This window comes from Rattus rattus, chromosome 8 (genome assembly GCF_011064425.1).
Source record: "Rattus rattus isolate New Zealand chromosome 8, Rrattus_CSIRO_v1, whole genome shotgun sequence".
NCBI lineage: Eukaryota > Metazoa > Chordata > Mammalia > Rodentia > Muridae > Rattus > Rattus rattus.
Window position 1 is genome coordinate 71475049 of NC_046161.1, and position 24694 is coordinate 71499742.

The 24694-nt window shown below is 40.7% G+C and overlaps 1 protein-coding gene across 18 annotated transcripts in view; it reads right to left on the reverse strand.

The window, feature by feature from the left end:
• Nucleotides 1–24694, reverse strand: part of Mlip (muscular LMNA interacting protein) — a 199064-nt gene that overhangs the window by 94027 nt on the left and 80343 nt on the right. For 14 of the 18 annotated variants that reach the window (XM_032911540.1, XM_032911539.1, XM_032911538.1 and 11 more), the window contains exon 1: nucleotides 3739–3887. The exons of 1 other annotated variant lie outside the window; for it this stretch is intronic. In XM_032911540.1, the coding sequence (XP_032767431.1) occupies nucleotides 3739–3783 (45 nt within the window). In that variant the 5' untranslated portion in view covers nucleotides 3784–3887. Of the gene's footprint in view, nucleotides 1–3738; nucleotides 3893–24694 lie in introns of those variants that run through there. 3 more of the 18 variants (XM_032911536.1, XM_032911532.1, XM_032911531.1) reach the window with 1 other exon arrangement.

Here is a 24694-nt window from a genome sequence, read left to right on the forward strand (position 1 = left end):
TCAAGAAATCAAACAGTAACTTCAGAAAAAAAGACTTATCAACAGATTAGGTGAAATAGAAGAGAGAATTTTAGGTTTTGAGGACAAGGAAAGGAAAAATGGATAGCTCCATCAAAAGAAGGTTAAATCAAGAAAAAAAGAAGAAGAGAAGTCTAGGTAAAAGAAAATTCTTTATGAAAAGATCAAACCTACAAACAATAGGGATAGATAAAGAAAAAACTGAGGTCAAAAGCAAAGAAATTATTTTTAAATATCATAGAAGAAAAATTCCCAAATCTAAAGAGATGTCTATCAAGGAGCAAGAGGTATATACAACATCAAAAAGTCAGGACCAGAAAAAAAAAACTTTGTGATACATAATAATCAAAATATTAACTGTAAAGAACAAAGCAAGAATATTAAAAGCTACAGGAAAAAAATACCAAGACATATATAAAGGCAGGTATGTTAGAATAACAGCTGGCATATCAATGGAGACTCTGAAAGCGAAAATAACCTGGAAAGTGCTCTAGAAGCTCTGAAAAACCACAAATGCCCACCAAACTGCTCTATCCAGCAAAACTATTGGTCACAATCAAAGGAGAGAGAAAGAAATTCCTTTTCAGCAATTTAACTACATGAGGCACTAGAAGGAAACTTCAGTCTGAAAAGAATGTTAACTATACTCAAGGAATAAACAATCCCAGTAACACACAACCAAATGAGTTCAAAACAAAAACAAAAAATCCACAACAAAATAATAGGAATTAATAAACCTGATCAGAAATAATTCTCAGTATCAACCATCTCAATGCCTCAGTAAAAGAAAACAAAATATCAGATTATATTGGAAACAAAATCCATCTTTTTACTTCTTCCAAGAAACACATCTCACCATTAAGGATAGACCTCACCTTGGGTAAAAGGATGGAAAAAGTTATTCTAAGCAGATGAATCCAAGATGAAATCAAATGTGGTTCTTTTAATATCTTACAAAATAGACATCAAACAAAACTAATCAGAAGAGATAGGAAAGGACAATGCATACACATTAAAGGAAAAAAATTAAATAAGAGATTAGGATAATTACAAATAACTATGTACCAAATGCAAGGGCACCGAATTTCATAAAAGAAATACTACTACAGCTAAAATCACATTGACTCTAACACAGCGAGGCTAGATAGCTTCAATACCTGATTCTAACCAGTAAATAGGCTTTTCTTACTTCTTCCTTCCTGTCCTTCCTTTTCCTTCTCCCCTTCATTCCTGACTTTCTTTTCTTTCCTTTCCTTTTCTCTTTTTTTTTTGAGAGAAAGTTTATGAAATTGTGTGGGTAGAAATGGGAAATATCTTGAAAGAGTTGGAGAAGGGAAATAAAATGAACAAAGTATAAAAAAATAAAATAAATAAAAATTGAAACTTATTTGTCATCTCTTTACGATATCTGTGTCAGAGTTCACGAGCAGTAGCTCATCATCTGAAAGTAGCACTTTACGTTTTTTCCTTAGTAGGAAGAAAGGTTAGATCCCTTACTGGGCTGGGAAAGGCCATTAGGCTGATCAACAACACATAATGCTACGGACTTCCCAGGTTTTCCTAGGGAGGTTTTCTTACATAGTTAATCCTGTCAGTGTCCTGGATTGGAGAGTGATGTGGAGAGGGCTACCACTGAATACTCAGTAGTTAAGATTCATTGTCAGTTTGATTGGATCGTGAAATCTCTTAGGAGACACACTACGGGTGGGACTATGGGAATGCCTCTGGAAAGGCTTAACTGATGAAGGAAGAGGACCCACCTGAATGTAGGCAGCAGCAGCCAATGGACTGGGGTTCCAGGTAAAACAGCAGATAAGAGAAGCCATAGTGGCAGCATCCATCTTTCTGCTTCCTGACTGACAGTACAGTTTAGCAGGCTGCTTCATACTCCAGCTGCCTTGCCTCCCTGAGCATGTTCAACGACACACTCAACCCATAAGCCAGAATAAACCATTCCACTCTTAGGTTGCTTTTGATGGGTTTTTGGCTACTACAATAGATAAGTATCTGTTTATCCTGTCTTCTCCTTTGGACAAAATAGTCATTTGATAGTTATTAAGAAAGAAGGGATGATAAGTTGACCTCACGTCCAGGTGCTTAGTCTTACCTTCATTTTCCCGTGAAATGACTTGGTCTCCCTGAAGATTATCCAAAGGAAATTAAATATTTTTTTATATGAAAGATTTCAGTATAGCCCACGGGTACAAAAGCCCATCGATCCTCAATAAACTGCAAGTAGCCATACCGTCTAAAGCATATACAGTGATCGAAACTTACTTCCCAAATGCCTTGCACAAGTGTCCAATTAAACTTGTTTTAAATCCCTAAAGTACAAAATTCTGTAAGTGAATCTTTACACCTATAGTCTTTAAAATTTGGTAGCTATAATTTCAGTGCACAAAACAAAACATAAAAGGCAGCCAGTACATGGATGAACAAGATGTGCTCTTATCATAGTAAGATGGAGATTCTTAAACATGAACACAGGATGAGAAAGACGGCCACTGAGCAAAAGCAAGGTAGTTGCCTTCAACTTTATGATTACATTCTCCCCACAGGAACCTCCATGCCCTAAGTGAAATATCTACATCAATGTGGGGAAGCAATTCTACTTCCTTATTTTAGTTGAGCAAATACTATATGACATATGATATATATTGTATGTAATCTAAAATCTAAAGAACTTAAAGGCTTACCTTCCTGAGTTACTACTAAGTAGAAATAAATTCAGAAGTTAATTCCTGTCCATATATGCACATTGCCAGAACCTCAGGAAAAGGGCAGCCCTTTGATATTAACTTTCAAGAAAGTGCTACAAAATCAGCACCAAGATCTTTCACCATATTTATCTAGCACCTGTGTTGTGTCTTACCAGAAATCTAAAGTTCACTTGAAAGGACCTTTTGGTGGAATGGGGTTTGAAGCTACACTAACCAGACTACGGAATATTCTAAAGAACTATGTTAGCCAGGAGACTGATAAATCCCTTGTTCTGAAAAAAGAAAAGCAGAAGAAGAAAGCCATTTACCATTTGCTGCACACTGTGTAGCAGATCTAACGGAGCCCCAAAATGAATCGCTATGGTGACAAAAGAAAAAAAAATCATTTTCCAACAAAGCAGAAGCGGATGGGAGTTAACAGCATTCGCTTCTTAATTGGCAATTAACACTTTCAGCTGCCAATGCCATTTAAATGTCTGATCTTGGGAAACTATCTTAATAACAGAAATAAGAACTAAATGGATTAAAATAGTATCCAAAATTTGGCTTGAGATACCCCAAATTTATAAGACTGACCCCCTTCTCACCGCACAGGCTATAACGTGAGCGATGTTTTCACCAATGCCTCACGGGCTGTGCGCTCCTTTGCTCAGCTTCAGGCTGTGTGCTTTTGTTTCTTCTCTTTCCCTAAAAGTGCCCCACACACACCACCATGTTGACACCCGCAGCACAGAGGGCCACCAGCCTCTTACTAAGACAAGCCATAACGAGAATTCTAACATTAACTCTACGCCAAGCACAATCCTTGGCATTTTCTCTGCCCAACAAGCAGTTTTGTCTTTATCGGTTGCCCGTTTCTCTAACTCTAGATAACATCTCATTTCGACAACACAGACAAATTTATCAGCACCCGGGTAGCTCGCCCTCACACCCTCCGGCATATACCAGAACATGGTGCCTTTAAAAGTTACTGACAGCATTAAGCAAAGACTTCTTTTACCTTGGGTGTGGTCTCAATGCTCCCCGCTAAGACGCAGGAGGTCATTTGGAAGTAATTGTTCCTGCAGTCACTCAGAAGCCCCTGTTCTGAAAGCAAACCAATGACTGAGGTGGGAAGAGAGCCTGTTACTAAAACAACACAGGCACACGCACTGCACGCAAGTCTCTGCACACACGGGCACACACACACACACACACACACACACACCACACATGCATATGCTTTTCCCACATGCAATGCACACACACACACACACACACACACACACACACACACACACACACACACACACACACACACACACACAGGTTGGGGGGAAGGAGGAATCTAAAAGAAGACAGAGCAGATGCTTCTCCGAGTTGAATATTTTTCAGCTCCAAAGGATTTTGTTTTGACAATTTTACTTTTGGAACTTCACGAGGGGTCACACTGACTGCTAAAATGGGATCAGTGAAAGTGAAAAATTGCTACCTCTATGTGTTTGCCCTCTTTTCCTTTCAGGCTTGCAGTCCAATTATGTATTCTGTGAAAGGAAGGGAGAAGCCAGATTGGACAGCAATGAGAAGCTGATTGAAGGGCCCCGGCATCTGCCAGTTTCAGTGATTAGTTGACCACGCTCACAGAGAACATTTAGAGGCACAAACACATGCAAACACAGTGTCTAAATAAAGAGCTGGAAAACACAGTGATCATTTCGGAAAGCCAATCATTTCAACGACAAGTCCTTGGCATGTGAACGGCAGTCTGTGATACAGGGGCATCCGAGTGACTCAAGTTCTGCTGTTGTACAAAAGTCGCTCTCAAAAAAGATTGTTAGCAAATAGCTGTCAAAACAAAATCCCCTTCCGCTGCTGTGTCTGGAAGACAGTGACTGTCCTGCCCACCTGTGAACGAGTCACAAATGTTTCTCCTGAGATAGATTGTGGTCATCAGCTTTCAGTGTTTCTATTCTCTAAGCATTGATTATTTTTTTTTACAAACCTGTATTATCTATAGTTGTGCATAAGCACTGAAAGACATAGTGTGGAGGGAGCTATATACTGAATGCTATGCAAAAACGAAGGCTTTATTTCACGTACAGTTACAGCATTTAATGTTTTCAACACTGTCAAGAGCCTGAATGTAGGGCAACCATGAACTCAATAATGACTCAAAGTGATTCTATTAAGAAGCAGGGAAACTGTTGCCAATAACACTTGACCTAGGAAAGGGCCAAACCTCTAAATGTACGTGCTGTTATATCACTAAAACACATTCTTCTAACATCTACACTTACGGCTACATAAGAGGTAATGTGTATCCAATGCCAAAACCTTTCATTCTTGCTGAGAATATAGATAAATCTGTCACATAAATAACAGAGATACAAAGAGAGGAATGGTCTAAGAAGAACGCCCATCCTATCGTTCTTGAATGTCACCGCGCACTTCACCATCTGCAGCACCTTTAGAAATGTAGTTTCTGCCTGAGAGGTCCAGCAGTGGAATCACCACGCCTGCATTCTCAGTGAGCTCCCGGGTTGTATCCTGTTGCTGGTATGTTGCTCTCCTGCTTCACTTCTCTGTTGCTCTGCTAAGCATCGTGGGCAAAAGCAACTTGAAGATGAAGAAGGTTACTTGACTTGCACATCCCAATCACAGTCCACCACTGAGGGACCTCAAGGCAGGAATCATGGCGGAGCACTGCTTACTGACCTGCTTCCAGGATCACATCCAACTAACTTTCTTATACCTCCCAGGACCTGCCCAGGGATGGCACCCCTCCCAGTGGGCTGGACCTTCTCATATCGATACACAATCAAGAAAATGCCATACAGACCTATCTGCAGGATAATATAATGGAAACACTTCTCCAATTGAAATTTGTCTCTTCCTTGGTGATTTCAGTTTGTGTCAAGTTGATGAAAGCCAAACAGTACAGTGGTATTCTCCTGACAGTTCTTAGAGCTGTGCCGTGAAATAATTGCAAGAATTTGGCTACACTTGGAATGGGGAAGCCAAATTGGACAGCAATGTCCCATTGGGTCTAAAAGGACTTATCTAGCCAGCAGAAAAGATTTAGGGGAGCCCTCGTTAGATCAGTAAGAGAAGTGAGTGGCAGGAATAGACAAGAAGCACAAGTCAGAAGATTGGCTGGAAGACTTGAGCTCTTCTGAATGTCTACCCTGTGCATGTGAGTAAGTAAGGCACTGCTCCGTAGAATCTTATGGTTAGATTCAGTTTAGGAAGCCCATGTATCCATTGTATGTTACTTTTCATGACTTTGTGGTACTTTAACCTTATAAATAACATGAGAGAGAATAAAGGCTCACAAGATCAGAAAAGTAGGTCAAATCTAGATCATCAAAGACTTTGAATCAAGGCATTTTAACTTTATGCAGCATTCGATAAGGATTCAGAGATGAATATGTGTACTTCTGTGTGATGAACAAAACCTCAAAGAGTATCTGCCATCAAGCCTTAAGCACGTGCGTCTCTGAAGTCTATGGATCCTGGGCCAGTGATGTACAGTGTTTTGTCAATGACTCCATTTGTTCTAAAAGAATTTGACAACTCCATTGGTCTTGTCCTGTATGTCACCGTGCTTTCCCCCTATGGTCTTTTCTTGTGGCCATTCTCTTCCCCAAACATAAAGCAAGGAGGGCAATTTAACAGGAATTTGGAAAAGGAAACATTTTAGCCTCTGTGCTGTATCCAAGGCTTTTCGTGAAGCGCTTTGTAGCATTAGAAACAGCTAACCTGTCAACTGGTGATTTTTGTCTATCTTTTAGCAATTTTTCTCTCGTAATTTTCATTTACTGTTTCATTAAAAATAATCATTGCTGTTACAACTATTTCGGTGACAGAAGTCATAATTTTTACCTAAAATAAAAACTTAAAAGTCATGCACCACAGCAACATTTGTCAGCCATCTGGTTAGTTATACTTAGAGCTCCAAAGAGTACAGGAGTCTAGAATAATTTCTAAAGAAACCATTCTCGCTTGGCCAGCAAATGATGATGGTCCCTGAGATTAAAAAAAAAAAAAAAAAAAAAAACTATAACCATTCTTCCACTGTGGGACATCTGATTTGTTTCCAGCTTTTGGCTATCACAGATAAGGCTGCTATGAACACAGGAGAGCATGTGCCCCTGTGGTAGGACATCTTTTGGGTATATGCCCAAGAGTGGGATAGCTGGGTCTTCAGGTAGATCTATTTCTAATTTTCTGAGGAGCCTACAGATTAATTTCCAGAGTGGTTGTGCCAGTTTGCAATCCCACCAGCAATGGAGGAGTGTTCCTCTCTCTCCACATTCTCTCCAACATGTGCTGTCACCTGAGTTTTGTTTTGTTTTGTTTTGTTTTTGATCTTAGCCATTTAGATTGGTGTGAAGTAGAATCTCAGGATCATTTTGTTTGATTTTCCCTGATCACTAAGGACTTCGAACATTTCTTTAAGTGCTTCTTGGCCATTCGAGATTCCTCCGTGGTGAATTTTCTGTTTAACTCAATAGAATACTATTCGGCTATTAAGAATGAGGACATCAAGGGTTTTGGAGGCAAATGGATAGAACTAGAAAATATCATCCTGAGTGAGGTAACTCAGACTCAAAAAGACATGCATGGTATGTTCTCACTAATAAGCAAATATTAGCCAAAAAAAAGTACAGAATATCCAGGATACAATCCACAGAACTCAAGAAGGTTAACAAGCTGAAGAGTCCAAGTGAAGGGCCCATTCAATTCCACTTGGGAGGGAGAAGAAAGCAATCACGGGAGGCAGAGGGAGGGAGATACCTAGGTGGGAAAAGGGATGGAGAGGGGAACAGGGGAGCATGATCAGGTATTGGGGGGAGAGGAGAGAAGCCCTGAGGACAAGCAGAATGAGTGGAAATATGCAACCTGGGGTTGGTGGGGGGACCCTTTAGAAAGTACCAGAGACCTGGAAATCCAGAGACTCTCAGGACCCAAAGGGAGCGACCTTAGATGGAATTCCCAACAGAGGCGAGAGGGAACTTGTAGAGTCCCCCTCCAGTAGAAAGAGCATCAAGTGGAGGGATGGAGTTGCCATCCCACAGTCAAAAACTCTGACCCAGAATGGTTCCTGTCTAAAAGAACTGTGGGGACAAAAAGGGAGAAGAGCCTGAGGGAAAGGGGGTCCAGTGACAGCCCCAAGAGCTAAAGAGGAAGCTCCAAGGCCTGACACGATTAGTGAGGGTATGGTGTGCTTACAGGAACCGATTAGCATGGCTGCCCTCCGAGAGGCCCAACAAGTAGCTGACTGAGACAGAAGCAGATACTTACACTAAACCCATGGACTGAAGTTGGGGACACCTGTGGTTTAATTAGGGAAAGACTGGAAGAAGCTGAGGAGGAAGGCAACCCCATAGGAAGACCATCAGTCTCAATTAACCTGGAACCCTGAGATCTCTCAGAAACTGAGCCACCAATCAGGCAGCATACAGTAGCTGGTACGGGGCTCCCTACACATATACAGCAGAGGACTGCCTGGTCTGGCCTCAGTGAGAAAAGATGCACCTAACCCTCGAGAGACTTGAGGCCCCAGAGAGGGGGAGGCCTGATGGGGGGGGCGGTGAGAGGGGGAAGAGGACATCCTCTTGGAGACAGAGGAGTGGAGGAATGGGATGAGGAACTGTGGAAGGGCAAACTGGGAGGGTGGATAATGATTGGACTGTAAAAAAATAAAAGTAATTAAAACAAAAACAAATGCAAGAAAAAGCCCTCTAGTTCCTAATATTATAATTTACGTGAGTAGAGGAGGGTGGTAGAGTGTCTCCTGTGGTTATAATTGTTTCTCCCTCCATCAAGAAGGACCACCTAGGATCTTTCGAGGGACCTTAAGCATCTTATAAACATTCTTGTCCATTGATCTCTCTCCTACCAAGGAACACAAACGACTCTACTGGACAATCTTTCCCCAAAAGAAGTATGGTGCATTAAAGCTCACAACGGGCAACTTCAATTCCAAACTCTCTTTAGCATCTAGCACTGTTGATGGCTGAACCGACCTCATTTACCTTTCTTACTAAAGAAATAGTACTGCAATTCCTCTGACCTGAAAGCCTTAAGATACTGCTTTTAAAATAAATCATAGAGAAGTAATAATCTCTCTTTCTGATATAAGAATTGAGTTAGACAAAAATAGTAGATGAGCCCACTAAAACTTTGGCGAAGGATCACTCTTGGGCTTTGCACTCTCTGGTCCTGTTCCTAGAGACTAACTAGGATTCAGTTATTATTCTGTTTCCATCCTGGATGACCTTGCCCCTCTACTGATGAGAAATGCCAACAGTATGGATTCTTCTTTCCTGGGGTGACAGTTGTTTCTAAATGATCCAAATCAGGATTATCCAAATCTACATGTACACAAAGTCCAAACGAAGTCTAATGTCATCTCAACAGTCTAGCAGAGTCCGCTAAGACACAAGCTTGACTTTGTGCAGCTTGAGCAATGAGTTGCACCTGTGTTTACCATTACTGCTATGGCTTCTCTTCCCCTTGTAGTCTCCTCATGGTTAAAAATATATGACTGTGCTTCCTTAATTAAAATGTAACAGGAATTTCCATGAACTGATCAAAATCTAAGACCTAAGTTTTTTATGCAATTGGATATTCAGATGAAATAACTATGACCTATCCACAGAAAAATTTGAAAGAGGACCCCAGACAATGGCAAAAAAGCCAATTCTACGTCAGAGCATGTTGTTCTTATCTATCTATCTATCTATCTATCTCCCTCTGCTAAATCATTCATCAGTATGGTTTCCGACAGCCAAGATTGTCTTCTGACCTCACACATATACCACATACCACAGTACATGTATGTGTACACACTCACACTCAGAACCACACACACACACACACACACACACACACACACACACACACACACACGATACAAGGAGAGCAAGGAAAAGAAGAACGGAGAGATTTTTCATGTAGTAGGGTGGATGTTTAAGATGCTATACCGTCTGCTTGGAATCCTTTCCATAAGCTTCTCCCGGGATACTTCTCTCTGCTTACCTTTCCACAACTCCGATCGTGAGGCAGATATTTTATGTTATGTCATGAGAGTAGCAATTTCTGACACAGGACACTCTTCATAACACACTACCTTCTGGCTTCCCTGACAGCACAGGTCTGGAGGAGCCTCCTGCTGTGCATCCACTCCCTTCTTACCTTGGATTTCTAGGTAGCACTTGTTGCCCGGCCTTTATAGTGGACAGTAAATTCTTTAGCATCTGGTTCCCCAGTTGGAATATCCTCACAGAGACAATGGAAATTTCTCGCTATTGTTCCATGAATACCTCTCGCACCTACAATAGTGCATGTCACTCCCAGAGGCCAGCACGTGTTTATTAACTAAAGGAGTGAGGGTGGAGGTTCCTGCAAGAATCTTAGTGTCCGCAGGATAACAGGAGTTAATCGCTGTATTGTTTTTTTCTTTCACGTTGAAGATACAGCACAAAAGAATAACCTATGTCAAATGCCAAAGCGTTGGATGTTTTAAGAACACAGGAGAAGAATCAACATGAAAGTGTGTGGGAGCCTCGGGGCATGAAGAGCGATGTGAAAATCTCCCCTGCTCAGAGTCAGACCTCGCTGGCAGTTGTGCTTGGACACGCTGGCCAGCTGCGACACTCACCCAGAGGCTAGATCTCGCCCTACGTATAACACATAGACGTGCCCCTCGGTGAGCATTACGAGGCTGCTCCTGGGAGTCAGTGTTTTATCTGTTGTGATTCTCGCAAAGAATCAAGAGAATTATGTTCACGAGACAAGAAAGAAAAATGAGCCCCGGAAGATTCAAGGCCTCGCTGACCAGCACCCAGTGTGAGGATTTACACGGGCGCCTGCCTGCCAGAAGCTAGGGTCAGGCTGCCTTTCTTTTGTTCTCCATTCCTAAAGTTTATCTTAGACACTCATTTACCGAACAGCAATAAGGAAGGTGGCAGAACATGATCAATTACAGAACCGTAGCCCGTGAGGACTTTGTTTTGAACATGGTTCCTACCCAGGAGAATTGAGCGCAAGTGAACATTTTTCTTAAGCCTTGGTAGTTAAAGTCTAACTAACTATCAGCTCGTACGACTATTCATAGACGTTACACTTAGTGTCTGTGTGTTTAACCCTAGCTGTGAAAAACACTCATGTCTTGAAGCACAGCTTTAAAGTAGAGAGGGCTCACCCAAGGATAAAACTTTACAAGCTTTGGTAAGAGTTCCAAAACTTTAATATATGGCTATCTATGTAGGAAGTACAAAATTCACAGTGACCAAAATTCATAGCAAGTAATATTTATCTTAAAAGATATCTAATGTAGAGCTGGAGAGATGGCTCAGAAGTTAGAAGCGCTGGCTGATCTTTCAGAGGGCTCAATTCCCAGCACCCAGCTCATGACTATCTATAACATGAGTTTTAATGACTCTGACACCCTTTTCTGGACTCAGAGGGCACCATACACGCACATGATATGTAGACATACATACAGGCAAAACATCCTTGCACATAAAATAAAAATAAATCTAAGGTAATATATGATCTCTATGTTTGATTTCACTGATTTATTATCTGTGCTGATGGAAATGATGTTCAGAATGAGGCCCAAATTCAAATCAATCTATTATTAACTAATGTCTTGCCAGAGTTTAATTGAAATGACATTTAAGCCCCTAGTAGATGTTTTACAAACAGAGAAAGCCCAATCAATACTATTCTCTTTCTTTGGGGGATAGAATAAACACATGGGGTTTAGCAAAAAAACTCCAATTAATATAAACAGCACGTTTCTAGGTTTATTGTGTATATCATTTCCCTCTCTCTGCCCTTAATGTTTTACTCTGGGATTCAGTGTTTCATCTGTTGTGATTCTCGCAAAGAGTCAAGAGAATTATGTTCACGAGACAAGAAAGAAAAATGAGCCCCGGAAGATTCAAGGCCTCGCTGACCAGCACCGTGTGAGGATTTACATGGGCGCTGTGGACAAGCAGAGTCTGAGGATCACCATGTACACTGAAGTCTTGTTTTGTATGAAGATATATGCATCAGTAACAATTTGGCAGGGTGCATGAGAACATACAGGTAAATCAAGTCAGACTAGGATGGTCTTGGCTTTTGGTTTTACTAAACGCAGCTGTGTCTGTGCGTCTTATAGCCATGGCTAACCAGCATGTTCTCACAGCCTGAGAAGCATTCTGGAATATAAAAAAAGAAGAAAAGAAAAGAAAAGGAAAGGAAAGGAAAGGAAAGGAAAGGAAAGGAAAGGAAAGGAAAGGAAAGGAAAGGAAAGGAAAGGAAAGGAAAGGGAAAAAACCCCAGCGGTCTTCCACAGAGACAGAGTTAACGATGACTCTTTTGATACCCGTGCTTAGTAGGTGTTGTTTGCTGCTGCAGGGTTACATTGCATTTCCCCCTCCAAAAGTAAGAAATACAGGTACTGTGTGTATCTCACAAGTTAACCCTCATCTGTCACTCTCTTTTCTCTCACCAAGTCATGTTAAGTGATAGAAATTTGCCTAAGTATAATCGGAAACAGATTATATTTCAAAGGCGAGATAGCAAGACATTAAACAGAAGAGGACACGAGAAAATGTTTTTCTTATTTTATCAAGGTATATAATGAAATAATACAGCACTATATAAGAAGGAGCTCAAGCTAACACAATGACATTGTTTGAAGGCATTTTGCACAACACATCAACCTGGCCCCTGGGTTAAAACCAAGTTATTAAAAATTGATGAATGGCTCCTTCATTTTCAAAAGCAAACCAAGTTAACTGACTCTTAGGGCTTCTATGGTAATTAAATAAAAATAGACATAGGGTATTCCCAACATGAGCCTCATCCGGTAAGCACTCAGCTAACACTGCTGCCGTTGCTATATGATGTAATATAGTTTCCCAATCAATTTAACATTGAGAGCCCAATCAAAGCCAGTATACACATCTATGACATAATCGAAACACTGGTATCAAATATATTCCAAAATACTTTTCTTTAAAAATCACTATTTTGATTTCTCTTTATTTCCCAATCAATCTCTATTTATTTTTCTTGCTTTGATATTATCTTTGCCTTTATAGGTCTGTGTATAAACAGACTTTATTCCCACTTACATCTCCATTAATTGGTAAGGCAGCAAAGTAAATCAATTGTCTTCCAGTCTTCTGAGTTTAATTACTACCAAATTCTAAAAACACAGTTTTTAAAAGAAACCTTAGCTTTGGGGGCTTTTTAAAAATTCAATCACATTATTCTATTAAAAATATCTTCAAAGTTCATGATAGAAGTATTTTAAAAGTCTCTTACCAGTCTTTCGAAAGTATATTGTGGTGTTAATCTTGTTGTCTGAGAAGGGCTAGGGACACAGGGCAGCAATCTGTAAGCCTTAGATTCCAATAGCTACCGTTGCTGTATCGTGCCCTGATATATACACGGGGTGGGTTTCTCGGGTCAGCATGACTGTGTAGGAGATGGGTGAGCTTTTAAATATGTGAAAATAAGTTTTAGAGGTCCTAATGGCATTCATTGGAGCAATCTGTAGGCATAAAGGAATTCAAGACACAAAAGAGCACTGTTGGAGTGCAGAGTTGATAAAATGTTTTGTTCTAAAGATAAAATGCCTCCTTTATTTCCAGAGACATTTACTGTGATCCAGAATGCATCACTTGAGTTGTCTTAATAAACTTACTTGTAAAATTGTAATGTTTTCCAATTTTTTTTAAATTTCACTTAATTTATTTTTAAAATATCAGTTATGTATAGCCTTGAAAGATTATATGGTAAAACAGATCAAAATTTATTTCTTCTTAAAACATTTTATTTAGGGAAAGAGAAAGTTTTCATTAAATATACTTAGTATTTCCTATGAAAATATGCCCAATATCACTGTGTGGGTGAAAGATCTCTAGGCTTTTTCTGTTTCCCTTTAAAAAGTAAAAACTTTAGTTGACTCCAGCTCATGGATAGTCTATGTGCCTCATTAAACACTGAGATCGACAAGCTACACCAAATAAGGAAAGTCAAGAAGAGAAATAAACAAATACTTTCATTATCATAGAATCATAAGCAAGAACTCAGCAGTCAACTCTGTCCCTGAAGAGCAGTATGACCTTGGACAGGTTACACAAAGATGGTCAAAGCCGTGATACCACAAGAACTGCGCAGATGCAACCAAGCTCATGGGACATCACCTGGCTACAGCATTCCCTTCTTATTCTCTCTTCTGTTGGCTGCTGTTAGCATCAAAGTTGCCATGCACATTACAATGGATCATCTTATCCCACTGTCCACACTCTAAAGATGATCAGCACAGGACCTCCTACGACTCAAACCATTGGCTTTTCATGCTTTTGAAAAAATCTGTGCTGTGGATATTTCAACCCCTTTATGCTAAAAATCATTCTCCTGGACTGGTCTGACATTTCCTCCTTGGTTTTCTTTTAGTGATCTTTCTGGGCGCCTTCCTCCTAGAGACAACACTGACACGACACGCCACCTACCTGCTTGATGCTTTGAAGTTCTTTCTCCCTTGACTTTGTGTGCTCTCCTGTGGTTCCAACACTCAGAAGAGTTGACTGAGTCTCACAGCCCACCCTGACTTCCATATCTACCCTGACCTGAGCTCTAGCATTTCCTTTTCATCTGTGGATCTTCCTGGGAAGACCACCATACAAGAGAAAGCCAGACAGGCATGAGTTTTCCAGGTGAGCATGAGATTTATGGCCCTGATCAATTTTCGTCACTTTCTAAAACCTCCATTCCTTTATCTGTTATAATAGGTCATTCATTAAAATGACCTCAGAGGCTCTGTCAAATGCAATAACAGAGAAAATGGCAGAGTGCCTGGTACATGGAAAAAATGTTATACATGTTAGGGCATTAATAATGATCTCTCATGGGAAATATAGAAGATAAATTTTGACATTTAACACAGATAATTTCTCTGTAGTTTCCAGGAAGAGGTGGTTGACACCTTCCGATCTAAAACACCCTATTTTAACTTTGATGTTTTTGTCATATGAAACAATAGATTACATTTCAGGTGCAACTTAAAAACATTTTTAAAAGATGTTAAATGTCACTGCCTCATTCAAGATTATATCCTGCAGCCGCCCCAATGAGTAGGGCCCTATAGTCAAGTTACAACCACTGAGTCCTAATAGAAGCAAACTTCTTTAAGATGACATGGCATGCACATACTTTATCTGACCCTGCATCCTGGCATCTGAAACTTAATTGTGATGGCTAGAAGTCCAACAGCCTTGGTAGATACTAAGGATGTGGCTTTGTTCTAGAGAGGACAGGCTGGTGATGAATAAAATGGAAAGGAAAAAGTCACAAACAATCTCAGAACTGATGAGGCTATAATGTTAATTGCTTATGTGGAGAAGTCAGTCATTTCCTGTCGTTTCCTCTCCTGTCTACAGCCATAGCTGATGAGAAGTTAGCTAACAATCATATGATCTCTAACTCCTGCCTACTGTGCAATCTCGGGTCCAGCCAGGATCATCTTCTCATAGCTTCACCGTGTTCTTTCACTTTATGCTGTCTGCTTTGTTGTCTTGTCACTTCTAACACTTTCCTGTCTTATTCTACAAAAAAAGTTATATACGTGTGGGGGCTGCTTAGAGTTTGGAACTGATTAAACATCTTCCTTTCATGTGAATACAATGTAGCCTGTGTATTCTGCCAAGTGTCACCAAAAATCCACAGAAGAGCATCCCAGCTCTTGAATTGCTCAATTATCAAGGGTACAAAAAACAACTCCCAACGCGTTTGTGATGCTTTTGATATAAGATGATGCCCGTAATGCTAGAAACTTGTGGCAGAGAGTTGTCCACTTTATGGGAAACAAGAAACACAAAATGAACCTGGGAAAGATCTAGGCCCCGGAGACTCCCTACTTTTCATCATCTCCAGTAATGCCATTATATCAAGAGCCCATCAATAGGTAATCTATTTATTAGGCAAGAGCCCTCGTAATCTAACCCTCTCTTCAAGTTCCTTCATAGACATATTCCCAGGACCCTAAAGGTCCACTTCGCTAATCCCCTAGGGGTCCTCAATCCAATTGAGTAGATAGTTAAGATTAGCCATCACAGAAACAAAGTAGGACAAAGGAAAAAAGGAATTGGACTATAAATCCAGCAAATCCTGGGCTAACTGAGCAGGAAACACCTTGGGATTTCCCTAATGGATATATCTCTTAATATGTGCTGGTTTGCAACCCTGCCAAATGGAAGCACATCATACCCAGCCAAAGTACCCAATGCTTTATCTTGTATGGTTTGCACAGGCACACTGGCGACAGAAGAAAGTATCATTCTGCAGCGAGGTATCCTGAAAAGAGGGACCAGACAGAAACTTCTATCTGCATCCTGCATCACATTTGCTCAACAGATCTTTCTCAAAAAGAAACTGTGTTCCCTATCTCTGTGATCACCATAGTATCTATACTCACATTCCAAAATACTAATGTTAATATTAAAAATACATATAATATATTCTTGCTAAATATTTTCTTGCTACCCTTCATTGTAGTTTCTTCTTTGACTGACCTAAGAAACATGATCTCTATCGAGTTCAGGAAATTAATCCCCTTGCACCTCAACAAAGGTGTTCAACGGTTCCTTCATAAGAAAAAAAAACAGCTCTGTCAAATATTTTGCTTCTCCTCAGAGCATAAGAGTTAAGCCCCCTGCTTGTTTTGCTATGTTTTTGTCAGGTAAGCCTATATGATGCCTACCACCATGTTAGATGTTGCTAGGGCCTCCATCTGAAGGCCAGCAAACAGGACAATACAGCCTATTTGCCTGTTATTTTTCCTACACCAATACTACAAACTCACTAGGTGAGAACTCTAACTGGGTCCCCGTTTGTGGCATCTACTCTGTTCCTCTGTCTTCTTTGACTTTACACTCATTTGGGGGTTACTATAGATCTCAAAGTTTTCTATAAGTTTTGTAAATCTCTCTCACTTTTTCAAAGGGTAGAAGAAAATTAATTAAAAAGCAAACAGATTTACATGCTCTTCTTTCCATACAATTCTAGCTCTATTCCCTCCATTGTACTCTAGTTACAAGAGCTGGGATAGGATTGCACAAAAGAAGGAATCTCAAATTGAATAAGGCTCTAACTGATCACCAGAAAATAACACATCGATGTGCATTGAGGAAGCATCAGGGATATATACTAAATATTCATGCTATTGTATAGCTAGCAAAACAAATGACAGAGCAGTCTGGGGACTCACTAAGACCCACATTGTTCTCATCTTGCCCTGTCTGCCTGTGAGTGGGACATGTTTCTGTATTCCCATGATTTGTCTGAGGTGACCCACGTGTTTATTTTAGCCTGGAGATAAACAAGGTTGAGCAATCACAAGGTGAGTTCACTCCATGTGCCTTCTGCTGTCTTCCCTATCTCTGTCTACCCACTGATACCCAGAATATATCTTTATGGTAATAGATCCTCTTTAAGAATCACTCCCATCTGTTCCCTGCTACAAAGATAGCTACTTCAAGAGATGTTTCCCTTTGCCAGTTGGTGGAGGAGGGTGGTGCTGATGGGGTGACATGCGATCTACAGAGGAGTCACCTCAGTGTGCTTCCCATCTGTAATTTACCATTAGCATGTTTTGGAAATGTTTCTGTTTAGATGTTTTCCTCATCCTCCTGAGTCAGGCAGCTTTGTCAGAAAGTCAAACTTCAAAAATGACAAACTGCTCTGATCATGCCAGGGTAGTTTGGTTGCCAGGGAAACCACTTTAAAGAGAGAAACAGATCTATTCATAAATTCATAACTGAGGGAAGAAATGGATGCTAAATTTCCGGGTCAAGCCAATTTACTTGAAGACACATTCAGGGTCCATGGGAAGCAGAAATGAGGGATACATTTTTCAGGCCATAGACATAATGAGAATTATCTGTTAATAAAAACTCTTATTGGTGTTATACTTTCTTTGTTTTGTCTTTGGAAATGTCTTTATTTAAATTCCAAAACCAAGGCAAATATATTTCCTGGAAGACTCTCAGGGTTGGAAGAAAATGACAGGAGTTCACCACCAAGACTCACACTGGCGAAGGCTCCGATGGACGGTGCTGGTGGGATCTGGAGGAACTACAAGTGTTAATGGTCCACGGGTGCTCTCCAGAGAGCTGTCCAGCATGCAAGAAGACAGAGGTGATACAATTAGAGACTTCAAGATTTCATTATGCAGATGTCCACAAGAAGTAGACCAGAGTATTCTCCAAAGTAGCCACAAACACTTAATGACTGGACCATACACATCGAGAGCTTCGTGCTTCTATCTAACAGCAGGTTTCAGATTCTGGGAATGAATTGTGATAACAAGCCAAAGGAAACGTATTAAGTGTGTATTATCTAAGCAACATAAGAAGTTGCTTCTACAGGAAGATAAAATGATCCAAAGTCTATAGTTCAAGAAATAAATTACTCTTATTTATATTGTTATTGTTGTCAACACTATCATTATTATTACTTATTAATATTAGAATATTAGGACCATGACCAACATCACCATTATTATCTTGTCAGCTAAGTCACCAGTGCTCCTGTGTAACCACAGCTTTTCTTTTGTGTGTTTCCATGTGCCGGACGTGTAAATACCTCATTAAATGATCCTTGGGATTTGGTGAATGTTTGGGTGAAGGGTCAAATAGTAAACATTCTATGAACCGTACTATCTCTCTTGCAGTGATCCATCTCATTGTAAGGAAAACACAGCAATAGAAAACATTCCAATAAATGGACTAGCCTGTGCTTCACTGTAGCTACCAACTGTTCGCTGGCCAACAACAGAGCGAACACCTGCGTCACTGAGCATGCACAGCCATCACAGGGCAGGCCCATATACTCACTCCCTCCAGGGACATTGGAGTAACAGGAAGTCAGCCTGTCCGCCAAATACTAAAAAGCTTGCATTTGAAATTCCACATGCATTTTCAAACCATTGAAAATGAACCATTTGTTTGAACCATTTGTCCTTAGGTAAGTGACTTCACATTGCCAGGTGCCAGGTTCTCCATCTATGAAACAGCTGTCAGCCCAAAAGAGTGCTTCCCAACTGGGAATGTATGTTTGACAGTGATCCCTGCTCAACATTTAAAAATTCTAACCAGCAAATAGAATAGAAGCAAATTCAGTAGAGATATTTGAATACGTTCTATCTTGGAGGCTATTCCAGTGTCCTGTTAAAACACACTCTCTTTGCTCTGGTTCATAAGCTTAAAAACTACTGGAGCAGATGATCCAAGAATTCTGTGAAGCGTTGAGATGCAGTAACTCTCAGCTACCCCTCACTGTGACGAAACCACTCAGTCCACACACTGAAGTGACAGAGGTCAAAGAAACGGCACTGACAACAGAGCTCCTCCATACCACCTTGTGGAGCAGTTGCTGGAAAACCATATTCACCATTTTATAGCAATTCTATCACAAAGGCTATTTGCATTGCTATTATTGTACTGTTATAACACTACTTTTGTTAGATTGTAAGTGTATGTAATTTCATGTGTGTATATTTAAATATATTTGGACTTGAAAAATACTACAAAAAATAAGTTCTACAAAACCCACCTGACTTTCTTGGTATTACCTTCTTAACTACTAATACAACAGCAAGAATAAATAAGATGTTTATAGCATTGAATATTGGATTCTTTTTAAATGGTTCGATGTCCATCATTCTGGTGTCTCATCTTGATTGCTGTCTTACCACATCAATAATCAACTAAAACCCAAGATGCAGGGCATACTTGTGAAGGATTTTCCTGATTGAATTATTTGAGGTGGGAAGATCTACTCTAAATCTGGGCAACACATTCTGGTGACAGCCCACATAAATGGACAGGAAAGGAGGAACTTTTTGCTTTTTGACTGCTTGTCCTCACTCTCAGAGTCAAGTTCATCTCCCCCGTTGTTAGGGCATTCCTTCACTGGTACTAGAACCTGTAGTGTAAGGATTCCAATGTAGACTGAAGACCAATAGCTCTCTAGGAATCCTCCTGGATCCCAGCAGCATATTAGTGACTGCTGAGACTTTATATTGATTCTAATAGTTCTGTTCCTTTAGAGAACCATAGTATGCCAACATATGTTAAAAGCACAGCATATACCATTTCCTACTTCCAACTGTAGAGCATAATTTATGCTATTAGTAGGCCAATAATTACAATTTGCCCTAAAAGTCCACTCAACTAGCATGAAACACTATCCAACCAAAAGAACTAGATCCTTTTACTTTGATTCTGCTTCATTCTAGAAGCCCCAGAGAAAACATTGCCAATTCTACAGAGACAACAGTGCCAGTGCGGGTAACAAACAGAATACAAAGGACAGGAAAGACAACTGGAGAAGCCCTCTTTTGAAATGGGACACCACTCTAGTCTTAGTTCTCTCTTAGGGATTTTGGTCTAGATCTTGGTCAAGTCATATGAAGAGTTTCCAGGCTGACAAACCAGTAAGACTTCACTAGCTGCGATTTCTCTTCTGAACACTACCTTGGTAGATTAGCATTCCAAAACACAAGCTCAGATGGTGCCAACGCTGATGGGCAGTAGATTCTAAGAGTCGGTATATGTAATAGAGCTGCTGTGTAGAACGCAGCACACACATCTAATACATCCTCATGAGATGAAGATGCTCTGCTCGGTGCTGTTGTGAGCATTTTCTGCTTAAAGGGCTAAGGGAATTTATCATCAGTAGAAAAGGTGAAGCAAAGCCTGAACTCACACAAGAATCAGATTTCCTCTGATGATCAATGAACTTTGGGAATTCTTGCTTATTGTGCTTTTACAAATGCAAAAGCACAAGAACCAGTAAAAAAAAAGAAAATAAATTAAAACTGATGGGTCATTCTACTTGTCTTACCTTCTCCAAGAATAATGCTTCCAAGTTAGGAGCAGGGTTGTTTGAAAAAAGGAAAGTACTGTTAGAACAGATGAGTGGAAAAATTGCTCTGGTGGTGCACATGGACACTGGAGGATTTTACTGCTGTGAGCAGGTTCAGCTCGGGACTGAAAACGAGGCACTGGATTAAGCCCAGCTTCTTCCAGAGACTGTATTGACAGCCTAGTTTTATTACAGCATCACAATTGGGGAAATTTTTAGGTTTCACGGCAGTTCATACAAGATAGTTTAAGAGTGCAATGGAGTATGCTCCATACCAATTTTAGTTTAAGAAAATAAACTCAACAAACTCAATATTGGGCTGGATTCAATCTTCATCAAATCCTTCAAGTATATTTGGTATTATGGGAAATTACAGTTTATTTGGTGGAAACAGTTTGAGGATTATTCCTGAGAGACTCAAAAAATGAAGTAAAAGCATTTTGTAGGAAGGACCTTAGCATCAGACCTATGCCAAATGGCCTATCCACAGAGACAGGCCAGTCCTAAAACCCAGGCCATTCCACTCTCCGGGCATTAATCAGAACAAATACAAGCCAACACATCTGCCCCTGCAAAAGGAAAGGCATGAGCTTGAATCTTACGAACAACATCCTGTGGCCTTGGAACACAGCCTCAATAAGATAAAAGGCAATAACAGGTCATTCAAAATTCAAGCTCAGCCAATACAGGTCGCAATGGTACTCACATTTCAGCCCTGCTGACCTGTTACTATGCTCAAGGGCCCTTTTAGCTTTTAAAAGTTAAGTTACATGATTCCGCACACATCTATATGGAAAGTATCTATGAGTTCATATACATCTTTTAATTCCTTGTTCCTCTATTCATTTAATGCCCTGTAGGAAAGAAACATGGCTTCTTTGAAAATAAAGATGCCAGGGTTCTACTTTGGCTGGGGCAACACAATTTACGTCTTTAAAAATCACCATAATTTAACTCTAAAATTTTCAATCTCCTGTTCTTGTAGGTTGCCTCCCACGCAGTTCAATGTTTTCATATAGCTCTTAATTACAAGGTAATACATCAAATGACTAAGTTATAATCTATAAGAATGGGTGTGCTTATGCAGAAAGATGAGAATTGTGGCAGGTCAGTGTCCTCTGCCGTGGTGAGGACTCACAAAGAACATGAATAATGATTAAACACTGAAAGGTGGGTTTCTGCCTGAGTCTGGACACAGAGGATGTCCAAGTGTCAGTCGATGTGTTCAGTGGCAAACAGAATCACCTCCCAGCTCTATGTACACATCAATAAAAAAAAAAAAAAGGTCTCATTCTCCCACTGTATGAATGCTTTACTTACATATGCACATATATACTTCTTCATGTGAAATGTGTATATAAGTGAAGAATTCCAAATAGGGACTAAAAGCATGGACGTGCTTACAGGTTATGAGAGCCCTACAATCCGTGTAACTTAATCTATTCCAAAGTAGTAGAGTAGTAGCTGATTTTTCTGCCATAAATGTTTTGGAGTTAATAGGAACTGGAGAACAATGCCCACTGAAGTTGAGAACCAACCTGTTCCAACACCTGGGAGCAGATACGCTTTGGGAGACTCAAACACTGATGCTCCCATAACTAAAACAAGAAGTGGAAGAGAGGCAATGAATGACATCTGTTTTTAGGGTCCATCACATTCTGATCTCTGTCCACTGGGGCAGCAAGACTGTCTCATCTACGACAGAATCTCAGTGCCTTATGTTCCCTGCTAGTATAGCAGAATATCACAGACTTGGGTAAGTTATAAACTACAAGTGTTTATCTGACTCAGATTGAAAGGTGGAAAGCCCAAGACTGAAAGGGCCAAATCTGGCAAGGACCTTCTTCCAGCACCATAACACACCAGAAGCAGCAGAAGCAGAAGCAGGAGGAGGAAGAGAAGGAGACATGAGCCAATAAGAAAGGCTTGCAGGGAATAGAGAGGCAAAGATTAAAACAGAGACTGAAGGAACACCCATTCAGAGCCTGCCCCACATGTGGCCCATACATATACAGCCACCCAATTAGACAAGATGGATGAAGCAAAGAAGTGCAGGCAGACAGGAGCCGGATGTAGATCTCTCCTGAGAGACACAGCCAGAATACAGCAAATACAGAGGCGAATGCCAGCAGCAAACCACTGAACTGAGAACAGGACCCCCGTTGAAGGAATCAGAGAAAGAACTAGAAAGCTTGAAGGGGCTCGAGACCCCATATGAACGACAATGCCAACCAACCAGAGCTTCCAGGGACTAAGCCACTACCTAAAGACTATACATGGACTGACCCTGGACTCTGACCTCATAGGTAGCATTGAATATCCTAGTAAGATCACCAGTGTAAGGGGAAGCCCTGGGTCCTGCTAAGACTGAACCCCCAGTGAACGTGATTGTTGGGGGGAGGGCGGCAATGGGGGGGAAGGGGAGGGGAACACCCATAAAGAAGGGGAGAGGGAGGGGCTAGGGGGATGTTGGCCCGTAAACCGGGAAAGGGAATAACATTCAAAATGTAAATAAGAAATACTCAAGTTGATAAAAAAAAGAAAGGAAGAAAGAAAGAAAGAAAGAAAGAAAGAAAGAAAGAAAGAAAGAAAGAAAGAAAGAAAGAAAGAAAGGCAGGCTTGCAGGCCAAGCCTATCCAAACTCACTTCCACTAAGGGGAAGTGGATGACACAGTCTTTACAACCCAACGACCTCCTAAAGATTCTACCTGTCAACACTGTTAAGAAGTCAATTAAACTTCAATGGTAGTTGTGGGACATTCAAATCATAGCATCTAGAGAAAATACACACACCCACACACACAAACACACACAAACACCTTTCCCCCCCTTGTATTTTCTTCAGAGGAAACAAATAATTGCACCTAAATTCTCAAACCATCTTGCTTAAACTAAATATGTAAAGTGCATAAAATACATTATCTTTTACAATGTTGCATTTTTCTCTTGAGCTAAGGCAAAGTAAACATGAGGGTATGGCCTCTGCTGGAGGTCCCCAGTGATAACGCAGCTCCTGGGCAGGGGTGACCAGCAAACTCAGCCCACACGGGTGTTCTGCATTGCACACATTCCCCCAAGCAGACTTCAGAACATGCAGGAGGCCACGTCCACTGAGAACAGGTTTCCAGACACAAGACCCTTCTTACACGACTGAGGAATTTAAACAATAAATTAATGAATAAAAATGCATTTTTCCCAAAATCTGAAAGTATCTTTCTTACAAATTTTTCTCTTAATTGAGCCACTAATTGGAAGCATCAGCCTGTTGAGATTCAACATATTTTCACTTAGACTAAGTAGTTTCAGGATCCCCACAACAGCGCCCCTGATTCTCCTCCTCCTCTCTGCATTCATGAACAGCTGCCCCCAGTGAAGAATCAGGAGAACTCGACAGCTTTTAAAAGCAGTCGTCAGACAAGAAGGATGAAGCAAAGAAGTGCAGGCCAACAGGAGCCGGATGTAGATTTCTCCTGAGAGACACAGCCAGAATACAGCAAATACAGAGGCGAATGCCAGCAGCAAACCACTGAACTGAGAACAGGACCCCGTTGAAGGAATCAGAGAAAGAACTGAAGAGCTCAAGGGGCTCAAGACCCTATATGAACAACAATGCCAACCAACCAGAGCTTCCAGGGACTAAGCCACTACCCAAAGACTATACATGGACTGACCCTGGGCTCCAACCTCATAGGAGCATTGAATATCCTAGTAAGAGCACCAGTGGAAGGGGAAGCCCTTGGTCCTGCTAAGACTGAACCCCCAGTGAATGTGATTGTTGGGGGGAGGGCTGCAATGGGGGGAGGATAGGGAGGGGAACACCCATAAAGAAGAGGAGGGGGAGGGGTTAGGGGGGATGTTGGCCTGGAAACCGGGAAAGGGAATAACATTCAAAATGTAAATAAGAAATACTCAAGTTAATAAAAAAAAAAAAAGGAAAAAAAAAGCGGTCGTCAGAGATCTAGATCCATTATTTTACCATCTTTGTCTTCATCTTTTCCTCACATTTTTACCAAATGGCATTTCTATTTGTTAGACAACTTCCT